Source organism: Grammomys surdaster, unplaced genomic scaffold, assembly GCF_004785775.1.
Source record: "Grammomys surdaster isolate TR1022 unplaced genomic scaffold, NIH_TR_1.0 150, whole genome shotgun sequence".
Classification (NCBI taxonomy): Eukaryota; Metazoa; Chordata; class Mammalia; order Rodentia; family Muridae; genus Grammomys; species Grammomys surdaster.
The window spans coordinates 21,672,048-21,687,473 of NW_021604608.1; the positions used below are offsets into that span (position 1 = coordinate 21,672,048).

The following is a 15,426-nucleotide window of genomic DNA, read 5'->3' on the forward strand; positions in this document are numbered from 1 at the left end:
TTTCTTTCTTTCTTTCTTTCTTTCTTTCTTTCTTTCTTTCTTTCTTTTTCTTTCTTTCTTTCTCTTTCTTTTAACATGTTTTCACTTACCACACAGATTGAGCCCTTACAACAGAAAAATCTGAAATCTGTAATGGTACAAAATCTGTATGTGTTCAAGTACCAGCATGATGTCACAAGTAGGAAAAGTTCAGGCGACCGGTGGCAGTCAACACGTAGGTGCAACCAGATGTGGGTAATTACAACACAAAACCACCTTCAGTCATGTGAGTGAAGAGTATATAAAAAAAAAAATTGAATTCCGTGTTTAGATTTGCGACTTATTCGCAAAGAATCTCTCTACGTAGACAAGTCCTAAATCTGGGAAACAAAACAAAACAAAACAAAACAAAACAAAACAAAACAAAACAAAACAAAACAAAACAAAACAGCAAACAAAACTCTGAGACACTTTGGGTCTGAGCATCTCAGGCAAGGGACACTCAACCTGTGTTAAGATCAGGCATTTGAATGTGGAACTCTAGGAGGTTTGCTAAACCATGGGGTTGTGTTTTTATCTTTGCATCCCAGTGGCATTGAAAGTGAGTCCTTAAGTGAAAAACAAGATGAAATCCAAACCAAAATGTTCCAAAATATTGCTACCAGTGAGACCACATTCTTCCCAATGTGCTCCGAGTCCCCTGGATGGCTGTCAGACACACCTGATGCACAACATTTAGCATGTGACACAGAAATGGAAAGACACATCTCCTTTTTAAAGAAGATAGTATTACATTATCTCAAATAGGTAGCAGGTTTGAAATCTATCATAACCCTGATGAATAATTACCATCAAGTTCAAGGAGAAGAGGCAGAGAGGTTTAACGTCCATGACGCAGCTTTGCTGTCGGTGTATTCTAACACGCACACAGTGGCTCCATCAGCTCTTGTATCTACTTTAGGGCATTTGTAGTTACATCATTCTGGCTCATATCCCCTCGAGAATAAAGATGGAGCTATGCTCAAATCGTAAATATACCACGGGAGGTTTGAGTCAAAGGGAGGCCCTTTTAACATCAATGGAGATTGCCCAGAAACAAACCGTTGGAGGTGTCTAAACTAAAAAAGATTATCTTTTGTAATGTGTTTCACAAAACATTGGGGTTACCAGATAATTAGTGTGAGTCAAGATATAAACAGAGTCATGTGAGTTATATGAACACATATATTTGTGTAGTTCCCAGCACTACTCTAGGGAGGAAAATGAGCTCAGAAAATATATAGGTACACATTACCACACACAAAGCTATAAAATGACTTCACTGGAGAGATCGTGTTGAAATCATATTTGAAAGAAGGAAAGAGTCTGGTTTTATCCTGGCAAAGGGAGACATTTTCAAGCCAAGCAAAAATAACTTAAAGAACCAAAGATGTAGGGCCAGTCAGGTATGCCAAGAAGGCGACGAGCGGGATAGCATGGCGTGTGTAGGTGACTATTCTCACAAGAGTGTTTACACATACGACAAACAGTTCTGAGCATCCAGCAAACTGCAGCTGTCCTAACTGGGTATGAATAAAGAAACACTGAACCCCAGAGGTGTTCACTTCCCTTTATCTCAAGAGCCCCTGGAGAACGGCAGTCACCACCATCATCGAGCGGGAAGCTCAACAGGCCTCTGTCCTTTTCCTCTGGTATCATTTATTGTCAGATTGCGATCTTGAGTGACAGGCTGCTTTGCTTTCGGGAATTAATATCTTTAGCTACACAACTGTCATTAGAAAAAAAAAAAAGATGTGTACTTTGTGTGCTTTTCCTGATCACTGCACCGAAGTGTTCAGGCAGTAATCAATTTCATACCAAATATGTATTACCTTACACAGATGGCCATTCATGGCCACTGTGGGAATTACATAGTCAGAAAGTGTTGAAACACCAGGAAATTCCCATGGTATTTATGGAATGAAAAAAAATCTTAAATGCTAATTTTACTTTCAAAATGTCACCATGCCAAAAGTTATAAAGGTTTTGGGTTGATGACTCTTTGACATACTAGGCATTTAGTTATCAAAGAAAAATTGTGAAATAATATTTACTTACCTACAAAAGCCCTTAATAATCTTATTTTTTCTTTAGATGTCTCTAAAGTATGCAGTCTGTTTTTTTAAAAAGGAGGAGATAAATGTAAAATTTCTACCCCAGTGAATATAAAAACTTTCATATACAATATTTGAGAACTTCAAGTATATGCCAGTGCCATATATTAAGATGGCTATAGAAACTGTGTTTTTCCTGTCAATGCATGTAGACTTTACTAAGTAACAGGCCTTCAAAGTGACCTATATTTTCATATTAGCAAATAGGTCATCAGTATTTAGACTGTTATGTTTTAAATGGGGAAAACAGAATAACTAATTCATGCTTCTGAATGTCACATGGTCTGTTTGACCGCAGTTTCTCTAAAGATAAAGATACAATACTGATATGCAGAATTTTACCCCTGGAGTAAATACACGCATAACCAAGCAAGACGCAGTAACCCTGATGTCAGTGTAAAATAAGACTATGTCTAGGAGGGTGAGGATGAAGTAACACCTAATATTTCCTAAGCAGAAGAAGGTTCTAGATACCAGGAGGTCAGATACACTATCTGGAGTCAAAGAGAGGGACAGCTGAACTATGACTGTAGAAGCATGGCATCAACCCATGGGAGAGGAACCAGATGGGAAGGAGTCTGATACAAACACCAAGCCTTTACAGAACTCTGCTCATAGAATGCTTTTCAGCCCCAGTTCTGAGCCACTCTGATAGGGTTACCTGATTCCCTCTTTCCACATGCAGGTCCCAATTTCATATTATTTAGAGATTAGCTGCTTTACACACATTCATTCATTCATTCATTCATTCAAAAATGTCAAACAAGGAGGGAGATCAAAACAAGATATTGGAGATACAATAGTGAGTTCTATCCATCATGAAATTTATAACTTATCAAGCAAGCAAGGCATGGTGGCTCATGCCTGTAATCTCGGCACTCAGGACACTGAGGCAGGAGGACCACAGTGAGTTGGAAACTAGGTATGGCTAATGCAGCTAGTTTGAGAGTGATAGCCTATCTCTAAGAGAAAAAGAAAAAAACATTACTGGAAACTTTTCTCTTAAACTCTGCCTTGCTTTGCTCTCAGTGAGGGTAACTCACCTTAGCAGGTATTAGAATCTTTAGGGGTTCAGTGGCACACCATGGGGCTCCACACATAGGACTAATTTCTCATTTGACCAGAGCTCATTGGAGGTCTGGGAATGTGCAGTCCCCTAGAGTGTTGCTGGCCTGAGACCTCACTATAAAGAACTGTTGGTCTGGAGCCAGACTGTCAACTTGCTTTTCTCTAAAACAAACAAACAAACAAACAAACAAACGTACGTTAAGGCTTGGAGGGTCACAATTCCCTGAAGGAACTGATTGTTATCATTATAACATAAAAACAGCTAAAGATAGGATGTAAACAGGCGGAGGTAGCTGTGCTCCAGTAAAGAAAGGTAGAGGGTGGGTTCGGCCGTCGGACTGGCATGAGCAGACCTTCGAATGCAGAATGCTTGTAGTTGCCCTGTCTCTGCACCTGCCTCCTTCTTGATAGAATACTCTGGCTGTGTTTAATATCTACCTTTCTCCTTGGCCTGGCTTCTGGTCTTTCGTACCCAGGTCTTTTCCCCTGCTCCCTACAATACTATACTTTTCAGGAAAAGCTTAACTATAATACAGAGTAACCACCAGAGAAACATTGCTTCACATTGTAAGAACGTGGGAGCTGAGGAGATAGCCCCCTTGATAAAGCACTTGCTGAGCTAGCATGAGAATCTGAACCCACTCTCCATGATCCACCTAACATGGAAGATAGCCAGAGGGTGCCTGCCTGTCACCACACGGTGGCATGGACAGGTGGGTACCACTACAGTGGCTCAGATGCCAGTTAAGATGCCACTGTTCTTCAGTCTTGAACTTTAGTGATCCTGGGATTGGCTGTGCCTGGAACTCTCAGATCCATACCACAACTGGTTCTCAAAGTCAGCGAGGCTCTTCTGTGGTCTGCACTGTGCAGAGACACTGACCTCTGGGCCTTTTCTTCTCAGTATCCTTTAGCACACCATGTTGCAGTTTCATTTACAAAAGAGCTCCGACCTCTTCCCTTTTAGTTCAAGCTGGGTTACGGTTTTTAAACTAAGAACATTAATTCACAGGAATGCTTGCAGGATGCTTCTGGAGATATCATGCAACTGGGTTACTCTTCTAGGGCCAAGAAAAAGGCTTTGACTTGATGTTTTCTTTTGAACCACAGAAATCACATTTGAACTCATAAAGCCAAGGACTTGGTAAGTGAGGCCAGAACTTCACACACCCAGATGAAAAAGAAATCAGGCTCTGAAAAGTGATTTGGGTGTGCCTCACAAAAACAGTACATCTATCTGTTACATCTGAGTCAGACGGCAGCCATGCCCAGTGTGGAAAGTACACTGAGGAGAGCTGGTAAAAAGGGAGCACTCCCACAAGAAAAGGGGAGCACATGATCAGAAATGGCAGGAAATCACAGGTACTCTAAGATCACAAGTTGAAGGGAAATCATGAAAATTGAATGTCAATTTTTAAGGAGTATACCACAAACAGTATGGGCCACCTTGCTTATTAAATGGAAAAGTCCCAAGTGAGCCCACTCTTATCCCAAATGCTGGTCTAATGATTATACAACTACACACTTTATTATGCTTCATTTTTTTGTTTCCAATATTTTTATATATTGTTTTCTTTTAAATGGGCCTGGCAGCCTAATGTACACTCTCAACATGAGACTGGAATAAAGGCAGAACTTTGTTTTCAATCCCTGTTCTGACAGCTGACAACATGGATATATCCTGTAGCTAGTAACTTAAGCTACCTGGGAATCCATTTTCACAACAGCAAGAAGAAAGTAAAATTACTGATTTAATAGTATTCTTCTGGGGATGAAATTTTGACAGATCATCCTAAACTTTTTTGTATAGTATAAGAGGAAAAAAAATCTTGAGTATTTTTTAACCTATATGACTGAGGTGGTTTGAATAGGTATGGCCCCCACAGATTCATGAGTTTGAATGCTCGGACGTGGGGAGTGGCACTATTAGGAGGTGTGGCCTTATTGGAGGAGGTGTAGGCTTGTTGGGGAAAGTGTAGGTGGGCTTTGAGGTTTCCTGTGCTCAGGCTCCACCCACTGTGGACTCTAGTTTCCTCCTGGCTATCTTTGTATCATGTCTGCCTTCATTATGCCATGCTTCCACTACGATGATAAGGGGTAGAGTAAAGCTCTGAAACTGTAAGCCAGCCCCAAATCAAATGTTTTCTTTTATAAGACTTGCCTTGGTCACGGTATCTCTTCACAGCAATAAAACCTTAACTAAGACAATGACACATCTCCCAATAATGTTCTTGTTAATATCAAAACTCATCTGCACTGTGAAGTACAAAAAAGATGAGATGAACGATCAGAAGGTTCAACATTTTTCCAACCGTCCTAATGGACCATCTCATACATTTACTTTAGAGACTCCTGAACTAAATACTCAGGGTATCCCAGAGTGGAGGTTAGTGGTGCTGTTGCCTGACCAACATGTGTGAAGTCTGGAGTTTGATTCCTGACATTGGAAAGAAAAAGAAAACCAATCAGATGAAGAACAGAAGACTTGAAGCTTACTCACTGTGCAGAAAGGGGCAGGATTGACTTGCAGATGAGCTGACAAGCTGTGAATGTTCTCAAGCAAAGAGAAAACCAGGAAACTACTGGAATTCTAAACCGCATAGTCCCTAGTATACCATATGAACGTTCATCTAGGTTTTAGTCCAAACAAAAGTGGCATTTGCAGCTACTAAGAATAGATGTGGTAGTTTTATCTGGGGAGGCATTCCACTGTGATTCTGAAGTCTCCATGAACCTGGCAGCCATCAGCACTCAAGAAAAGTCCTGTTTTCTATTAAGTTCAGTATTTGTCTAGGAAACTCTTAAGTCGCTTCTTGTCATGTGCTGCAAGGGGCACAAGACTGTTGGACTCAGTCACATGGATGGCATGGTTGGTCTACATTGTGCCACGCAGAGGCAATCTGTAAACATCCTCAAAATATCAACTAGATGTTGGGGGAAAATAAAGGAGATAAAGGGAAAAATAAAAAAAGATCATGACTTCAATATCCTACCTTAGTGTCCAGGGCTATCCCTGTTTAGAGTTACACTTTGCATGTGTGTGTGTGTGTGTGTGTGTGTGTGTGCTGTTCCTCTCCAATCACTAAAAGGAAAGCAGAGGCTTTTGATCTACTCCCGTTACTATGCTTTAGAGCCTGTTATACATCAGAGTTCAACATATTTGTTGTTGAGTTTTTTTCAAGCATCTTCTCCTCCTATTTATATATAAGTAACATGGGAAGAGCATTTAAAAAAAAATGAATGGGCCTAAATTGCAAAAGAATGAATGACATAAAAATTACCTCCTCTTTTTCTAACACATTCCTAAATTGATCCTTAGTGGCACCACCTTGGATACCCAGGCCAGCACATACAAAATTAGAACTAGGGAGAAGGCTCTCATTAGGAAAACACCTACGAGGCTCTAGTTTCTCAATAATTTACTTAATTGAATTATTCATTTATTCATCAAATATTTACTGAGTGATTAACATAGGCCAGACAGTCAAACACCGAGGACAGAGTGATGAACGTGATGATCACAGTCACCGCTCACAGAAAGCTTCGTCAGTCTAGTGGATGATTTACATTAATCACAAAATGGAGAGTGGACAAGACGATATCAAAGTTACAGCATTCTGACTTCACTCCCCAGCTCATAAAGGACCTTCAGGCTCATAATCTGTTTCTGAAAAGATGTCGACAGATGGGAAAAAAAATGCTCACTTGGAAAAACATATTTCCAACCCAAAACTTGAAACAAAAGATAAAACTTTCATCATCAGGGGAATACTGTGTCTCTCTGTGCTTAGTCTACATATATGCTGCATCTCGCTCGGCTTTCCCCAACTCTTGAGGACCTGCCTTTGCAAATGTAGACTCTGAGCAGGCATCTGCATTTAGCATTAGTGCTAAAGATGTAATTTTTTTCCCTATTGAAACAAATGAATATAAATATTCAAAACCCTGTAGCTACTATGAAAACACATAAATTTCAACCAATAATTTAATTATGTGAAGGTTAAACCAGTGGCTGTTAATTTCAAAGGAATATAGCAGCATCATAGGATGATGAGGCAGAAGTAATTTACATGTCTTAGAAATGTTAGAATAAAATTAAAGAGACAGATTACAGTAAGCAGGTGAGAAACTTCATAGAGACCACTGGAACTTCAAAACCTTCTGATTATTGTCACTTATAATTCTTTCTGAGCACATATAATTAAATGGATCAAAAACTTAAGTTTGGGATAACATTTGAATGGTAAATAAATAAAATATCCAAAAAAAAAAAGAAAAAGAAAGAAAGAAAAAGAAAGAAAAGAAACTAGATAATGGAACTGGCAATCGTAGTCAAGCAGTTGAGACTTTTTGTCAACAATTTATTATGGGGACTCCTAATAACCCTGAAGGACAAGGTATTGTGGAAGGGGCCCATGGAACTTTAAAACAATATCTTCATAAAATAAAAAAGGGGGAGGTATAGCCCTATACACCACAAATTTACTTAAATCATGCTCTTTTTATTTTAATTTTTTTAAAAAAGAATTTGGATGCCAAGGAACTTTCTGCTGAGTGTCTATGGCACCCTACGACTAGGCATATTTATGCATGGGTGAAAAGGAAGGATCTACTTACTGGCATATGGCATGATCCCAATCAGGTATCTAATATGGGGAAGAGGGCATGTTTGTGTTTTTTTCTGCAGGATGCTGAAGGAGCATGGTGGCTGCCAGAGTGACTGATGAGAATGATATTGACCTGTGAGCTCGCTGAGTGCCCTGACAAGGGTGACTGGGGAGCTGTATTGGACATATGTTCCTTATCCACCTTTGCTTGCCTACATCCCAGATGGGACAAGCTGCCTTGCTTTAAGTTTTTAGACTTTGTGGGACAGAGAATCAAAAAGAGAAGTTACAATGACTCTTGTATTTTTCTTAAAGGTGACCAGTTATTAGAAGTCAATCATGTACTTGTCTAGAAATTACTTCAATATTGGAAATAACAGTCTTCATTTGGAAGGCTGGATCTGGCCATTTTCAGAGGCATATTTGGAAGTAAGCTTCAGTTTTCTATGATGTTATGATAGCAAGAGGTAAAGTTGGGACAGGATCTGGATTTCAAACAAGTATTAGTGCATGTGTTAAGGCTCTTTTAATTGTCAAGTTAAAATTACTTTTGTCTCTTTTACAGTATTTATTGTAAGTTGCATTGACTATATACTTTCTAATTGTGCTAGTGTGTTGAAACTTGATATGTCTGTTACAGGAGTCTATCAACCAGCTTTTGTCTTACTGCCCTGAGTATTAGAAAACCTTGATTTTCTGAAAAAAGCTTGTAAGTGCTGGAAGAAGTCAGTTAGGCTTTAAGCAGAAGCAAGAGGGTAGTGGGTCTGATTATTGCTGGTATAACAGTGTTAATTACATTGATTGCTAGCACTACTTCTTCTGCAATAGCTTTGACACAAGAAGTTATGACAGCTACTTTTGTTAATCATTTAGCAAAAAATGTTACTAATGTGTTGAATATACAAGAGGAACAACAGGTTGCTGCTCTATATCCTATTCAAATTATCGGAAGGAGGTTCAGGGTTTAAGAGTTAGGAGCCATCTCGAGTGTCATCTCAAATACCATTGGAGTTGTGCTACTTCTAAAATTTACAATGATAGTCATTATAATTAGAAAAAAGTTTAAAGACATTTGTAAGGTATTTGGCATAATCCTAACACCTTTCTGGATGTTTTAACTTCGCATAGTGAGATTATGAATTTAAAGAGTGCTGCTCTGTTGAGCTTTGATGCTGTAGATAATGCTGACAGCATTATCCATTGCCAGAGGTCAGTATTTCCATTTTGGTCACGATTCAAGCATGGCATATAGCTTGATCATAACTTTTTTGTTCTAGGAGTACTTTTATTCCTGCCCATCGTGTTAAAGTATATCTTTAACAACATCAACATGTTGGCAGCCAAAGTACTTGAAACTGAAAATGGACCCCCAGACAGAGTTATTAAATTAACAGGCTGGCAAGCCAAGGACAGGTAAGATTCTGCACAGAGTCTTACCAACCTAAGACAGAAGTGCACTGCTTTGGATAATGCATATTCCATGAAGGGTAAGGAAGGCATTCTTGTCAGAATGACCTAAGACAGGCTCAGTCTTGTTAATGAAATAAAAAATGAGGAGAGGCGGAGAGCTTTTGGGGCTGCTTGGCAAGAATCTGACATGGGCCAAGGACAAGGAAGTGGGCTTCAGGCAGAAATCTGACATTAGGCTAAAACAAAGAAGTAATTTCGGGCAGGAAACTAAATCCTAGGCTAGAACAAAGAAGTAATTACAGGCAGGAATCTTTATCTTAAGCTAGAACAAAGAAGTAGGCTTCAGGCATGAAAATGACTTTGGGCTAGGACAGGGAAGTAGGCTTAGATATTTTGATCATCCTGATAAGACCTTAGAAATAGTGATCATGGGAGTGATCAGGGGACTCTGCTTATTGTCCTGCTTGTTTTTGACTATCTGGGTTTATTGTCTTGCATGTTCCTCGATTATTTGCATCTGTTGTATTGCTAGTTCCTTACCTAGAACTGACCTTAACACTTGCATGTAGTTGCATATAATTTAAATGGCATAAAAGCAAAAAAGGAGGAGGAAGGATGGGATGAGGAGTAATGTGGGGGAAAATGGGGGAAGGGGATAACATCTGAAATGTAAATAAATAAAATATCGAATAAAAAAAATAAATAAAAAAAGACAATCTGAGACATAACATATAAACTACAGTAAAATATAGAACTGTGGTTTTAAATGTACATTTCATGTATAAATAAATTTATGAGAAATAGCAAACAAAAGAAAACAAAACAAAACCCCCAAAAGACACCCCTTAAGTTAGTTTTTAAAATTAGTCTTTTTTTCCCCCCAAAACGGAGAGCACAACTGAAGTGGCTTCGTAAGGTGAAATGTTGAGTCTGAATATAGTGCCTGTCCTTCTAAAGGAGGCGAAGAGAAACAAAGCAGGGTGAGTTTGTGTCTGCAAAATGAGACAACTGTAAATTCTCTCAGGTGGTGATGAAGAGAAGAGGAGGTGTAGACCACAAAGTGGGTCACGACAGCGGGAGGGCCTGTCAGGAGGGACGCCAGCCCCTCTGCATCCTAATCCTCTCTACTTTCTAACAGTTGAGGAACCTGGCCTTTCCTAGCAACAAACGTTACGATTCATCTTATATTCAGTGACAAAGTCCTAGTCATCTATTCTAGAGACAACTCACAGCATTAGAATTTTTTATTATTTTGAAGAGTCTTTGACAGGAATGCAAACGCTGGCACCCAAACACCATAGGCCCTAAAATCCCGAATCTTCTCTAACAATCACTGTCCACAGAGAGGACAGTATCTAGAACATTTTTAAGCCTCCCACATTCTGTTCCCTGTGGCATGGCCCTGAAGAGTAAAGCCAGTGAATTCTAAGACATGAGAATTTTCTTCTGTCTTGGAAGAAAAGCAACAGGGTCACAGTAAAGGATGCATGTCAGTATTCTCTTGGATGTGGCCTAATCTATCATCCATCCATCTAACCATCCATCCATCTAACCATCCATCCATCCATCTAACTATCCATCCATCCATCTAACCATCCATCCATCTAATCATCCATCCAACCATCCATCCATCCATCCATCCATCCATCCATCCATCCATCCATCCATCCATTTTGAGAAAGGGTCTCACTATGCGGCACCAGCTAGCCTGGAACTGTCTATGTAGAATAGTTTGGCTTCCAACAGCCATATCCCTTCTTCTGCCTCCTGAGTGCTGGGATTAAAGGCATGTGTCACTGTGCCTGGCCACACAGTTTCAAGCTTATGTAGGAGTTATAACTCCCAAAGGAAGAGGGGGTTTAATTCAAATTTAAAAACCAAATCTCTAGTTTGGACAAATAGTGGAGGGATATGAGAGTTTATAACCACAACTTTAATTATACTATAAAAATTTCACTTACTCTGTCATATATTAAAATATATATATATATATTTTAAAGGAGAAGCTCTCCAAATCTCTCCACTTTAGAATGTTTTCGATGTAACGTGATTACTGGTCCATGGCATCTTGTATCACTCACAGTAATAAACTCGGAAGCATCTTGCATGACAGTGATGCCCTGATCCTTTTAAAAAGCACATTCCTAAAACATTCACACACAGATGTAACATAATACAGTGTTCATAATGCACTCAGTGGTGCCCAGAGTCCTGGGAGGCTCTTCATGGACCACCATGAGTCAAGGTGGAGGCAGAGGACAGAGCTAGAGGGGCCTCTCTCTACCCTTTATGCTAACTGGAGCAGCTTAGCTTTCATCAACCTCCCATCTTATGATTTACCAATGTTTTGTTTGGAAAAATGGACTCTGCTCTAAAAACAAAAAGAAAAATGACAACCGCTCTCAGAGTTTAGAAATTAGCCGTCCTCCATCCACATTTGGTCCAACAGTACTTGTCTACAGGCTAATGGATTCCAAAGTCATAAAGAACAGATTGCACAGTCAGTGTCTCAGACAAGTAAGGCAATGCAGATGAACTTTGAGGCCATGACAGCTAAATTTACAGCCAGGTGAAACACCTCCAGAACTGGTGGTCTCTTTGGTGTCTCACTGGGCAAGGGCAGTAGCCACAGCTTCTGAATGCCAACTCAGCTGATTTTAACGGAGGGGAACCTCAGACCAACAGCAGAGCTATCCCACTCAGACGCGCGCACACACACACTAAAGCCCTGCAGTCCTCTAAGGGCTCTGCCTAGTCCTGCAAATACGACTGTTCTCTAACTGGCAAAACATTTTTTTTGTAGAGCTATTTCCGGAGCTTCCTTCAGACCTTCCTCGGAGTTCCTCACCCAGGGAAATCTGTGTAGACCACAGTGGTGCCTAGAGGCCTCAGAGAGTCGTCCTTATTTGCATAGCAACCCCGTGATCTAGTACACCGTAATCATTCAGTGAATGTTGATTAAGTGAATACTGAGAGAAGAACCCTATGTTTGGGGTAAAAAAGCATACAAAGCGCTATTTTTACTTGGAACAGGCACGCTGAGGAAGGAACTCTGTTCCCTACCGTTCTACATCACAGATTTCTCAACATGCGGGTTAACACAAATGTTAAAAATCAGTTAGCTCTAAATTCTCCTTTTCATTCCTGTAAGAGACAGTCTTAAGGAGGTTTCTGTATTTGTATTCTGTTTAAGGGGGGAAAAAGCAAGTCCTCCAGGAAACTTAAATTTTAATGTAACTCATGATCGCCATCTGCTGGATAATGGTTGAATGTGTATCCCAGTTAAAAGTGGTATTTTTTTGTTTTCTGGTTTTTTTTGTTTGTTTTTCGAGACAAGGTTTCTCTGTGTAGTTCTGGCTGTCCTGGAACTCACTCTGTAGACCAGGCTGGTCTCGAACTCAGAAATCCGCCTGCCTATGCCTCCAAAGTGCTGGGATTAAAGGCATGCGCCACAACTGCCGGGCCAGTTAAAAGTTTTTAATCATAGATTAAATCATCTAGATATCTTCCTCGTAAATAATATTTAAGTATAAGGGACATATAATACTCCTTAAGTTACGTAAGAAACAAGCTACCATCTCTAAACTGATTACAGTGTTTTTCTGGAGACAGGAGCATACTGTGAGTTACATGTAGCATTTGCATGTGTTTGAGGAAAAACCACCTGCAGCTAGAATAAGATGTTCCCTAGTGTTACATGAAGGGAAGGGTGTGGAGGGGATGGGGTAGGTGTGGTGAAGGAGAACTAGTCCTGGGAGGTCTTAGTCCTGGTTGCCCTCCAGCACAGGAAGTACCTAGTTTCATAATAAAGAGAGGAAAATGTCAGCCTTACCACCTGCAGGCAAGATCTGGTGACTTGCACCTCAGAGGCTCCTTTGATCCCATGCTGCACCCAGGGAAGACACTGAGGGAATCAGGTAACTGGGCAGAGACTGACTGGCAAGTTTAAGCTATGGTGAAGGCCCTCAGATCCATCAGAGCACAGGGGTCTAGTAATCCTCTTTTGAGCTCTGTGACCTTGGTCTAGTGTCTTAGTCTCTCTGTCACCTGGGTATCCTCATTTGTAAGTAGGGATAATTAGTTCCTCCAAAGGACTAAACATGGCAATAGACCAAAATGCCACTGTACAGCTAGGCACACAGTAAGGACCAACCAGTGTTTGTTGTTGTTAAGGAGCCAAGAGTTCTGGCTGCTGAAGCAGCATCAATCAGAGGCTATCTACCACTGTCAGCCTGAATAGGCTTTATCTGTTTAACTGTAAAATGAAGGCATTTGATGGAAATCATAAAGGAACATAGTAAGTAGTTACAGCCCAAATGAGTGCAGGACAAAGCACCAGGCTTTCTCAGACTGTTGTATTACAGTTTATTACAAATCTGAAAAGCTGTATCATTTCATATTACATAAACATAGTAATTATAAACAGACACATCATGTCTACGTCTGCATATGTATGTGCCTGTGTGTGCACATTTGCCTCTGTGCAGATGTCCCCATGCATTTAAGTACATACCTGCTTGTGTGTGTGTACCTGACCCAAGTCTTCAGTGATGCAGAAACAATGGGATACACGGGCAGGGAGAATGCTTGTACTCAGAACCCACTCATGATGCAAAACCAGAAACAGAGAAGGTCTATGTACAACAAAACCTAGTCCTTGGGCCCTTTCAGGAAGATTTTTAGACCATAAAGATTTATTAGTTTATTGATCTTCAGACTCAATAGTAAGGCTTGTCATCAAATAGATGAATGAGTGTTAGAGGAACACAAGTAGATAAGAAAAGTGAAATTGGGCTCCCTGGGTTGGTGGCTTCTTGTTCCCAGAAAGCATTGTGAGAAGAGATGGAAGACATAGGACCCAGTAAGGGAAAAGGAGGGACCTGGGAGCCCTATAACATACCTGAGCCAGCAGCATCCATTTAGAGAGCTTCAGCCTTAGGCCCCTCCCACCCTGAAGGTATTAAACTGCTTCTTTACCTTTCTCTGTAGGTTCGCCTTCTGTCTTTCTTTCCTGGTCCACGCCAGGAAAGGAACTCAGGGAGCCCCTAGACAACCGTCCCTTTACACGTACAGTTTTTGACTCTACTGATCCCCAAGCAAAAGATGGACATCTGTGGAAACGCGCTTTCTGAAGGCGACAATGCTCCAGGTACCTTTTCGATCAGCTCGTAGCTCTCCTCCAGCTTCAGCAGCCTGTTCTGCACCGACGTGGAGGCGTGCTGGTAGACGGCCCGCCACTCCTCGAAGTCGCTCTCGGAAATCTCAGCCACAGCAAAACACAAAGTCCTCAGCCCTGTAAAAGGCAGCACACCCAGTAGATTTAGTCACTAGCCTGATGTTCCTATTATTTAACACAACCCAATTTTGAGTGGTCTCACCGAATTCAAACAATTTGCTGATGTGCCCATTTAGCTATGATAAAACCTCAGTATCAAATGTCTAGAATGTTCTCCCAGCTTTTAAAATTTTGTACCTTACATATGATTCCCAGCCCCTTTAACCCTTTCATCTATATTGAGGGTGACTTTTCTAAAAGCTTCATCTTAGCAAGCTGTTTTGTGCTTGAAATCTCCCAGTGGTTCCCTAGGATGAAGTCCGAAACTTGGAGTGTGGCTCACACTCTTCCACCATCTCACTTTACTCCTGGCCATCTACTTCCTGTGACAGACATGGCTTCTCTGTACGCTCTGCACAGGCTATCCATTTTACCTTCCTTTCCTCAGCATCCCTTCACAGCCTGCAAGACCTCCTGAGAAAGGAACAGAACTACTGGCTACTGGATCACTCCGCTGAACTTAATCTGAGGCACAGATTGCAGCACGTTTTTGTTTCCTTCTTTTGGAAACTGCCTGGAAACTTACGTGCAATGGAGCATTAGTACCCTTCAGCCCGAGGTCAGAAAGAATGGGGGGTGGGAGGTGTCAAGCCAGTTGAAATGGAGAAACTATGTAATACAGCTAGCAGAGTGGAGGTGTCCAGAGTCCAAGACCTCCTCCCCAAACCTGTATGTATGCCTGTAGGTTGGGCAGCATAAACCTGGCATATGGGGCCAGGGGACATGTAGACTTCTGAACTCTTGCATTCTTGGGAACTTGGAGAACATAGTGACCTTGTATTCAGAAGCACGCATCTCTCTCTCTCTCTCTCTCTCTCTCTCTATATATATATATATATATATATATATATATATATATATATATATATATATA

The 15,426-nt window shown here is 40.7% G+C and overlaps 1 protein-coding gene across 4 annotated transcripts in view; it reads right to left on the reverse strand.

Annotated features, from left to right (window-relative positions):
* Positions 1–15,426, reverse strand: part of Atp8a1 (ATPase phospholipid transporting 8A1) — a 230,835-nt gene that overhangs the window by 100,172 nt on the left and 115,237 nt on the right. For all 4 annotated transcript variants that reach the window (XM_028765216.1, XM_028765213.1, XM_028765215.1 and 1 more), the window contains one exon: positions 14,371–14,510. In XM_028765216.1, the coding sequence (XP_028621049.1) occupies positions 14,371–14,510 (140 nt within the window). The remainder of the gene's footprint in view (positions 1–14,370; positions 14,511–15,426) is intronic.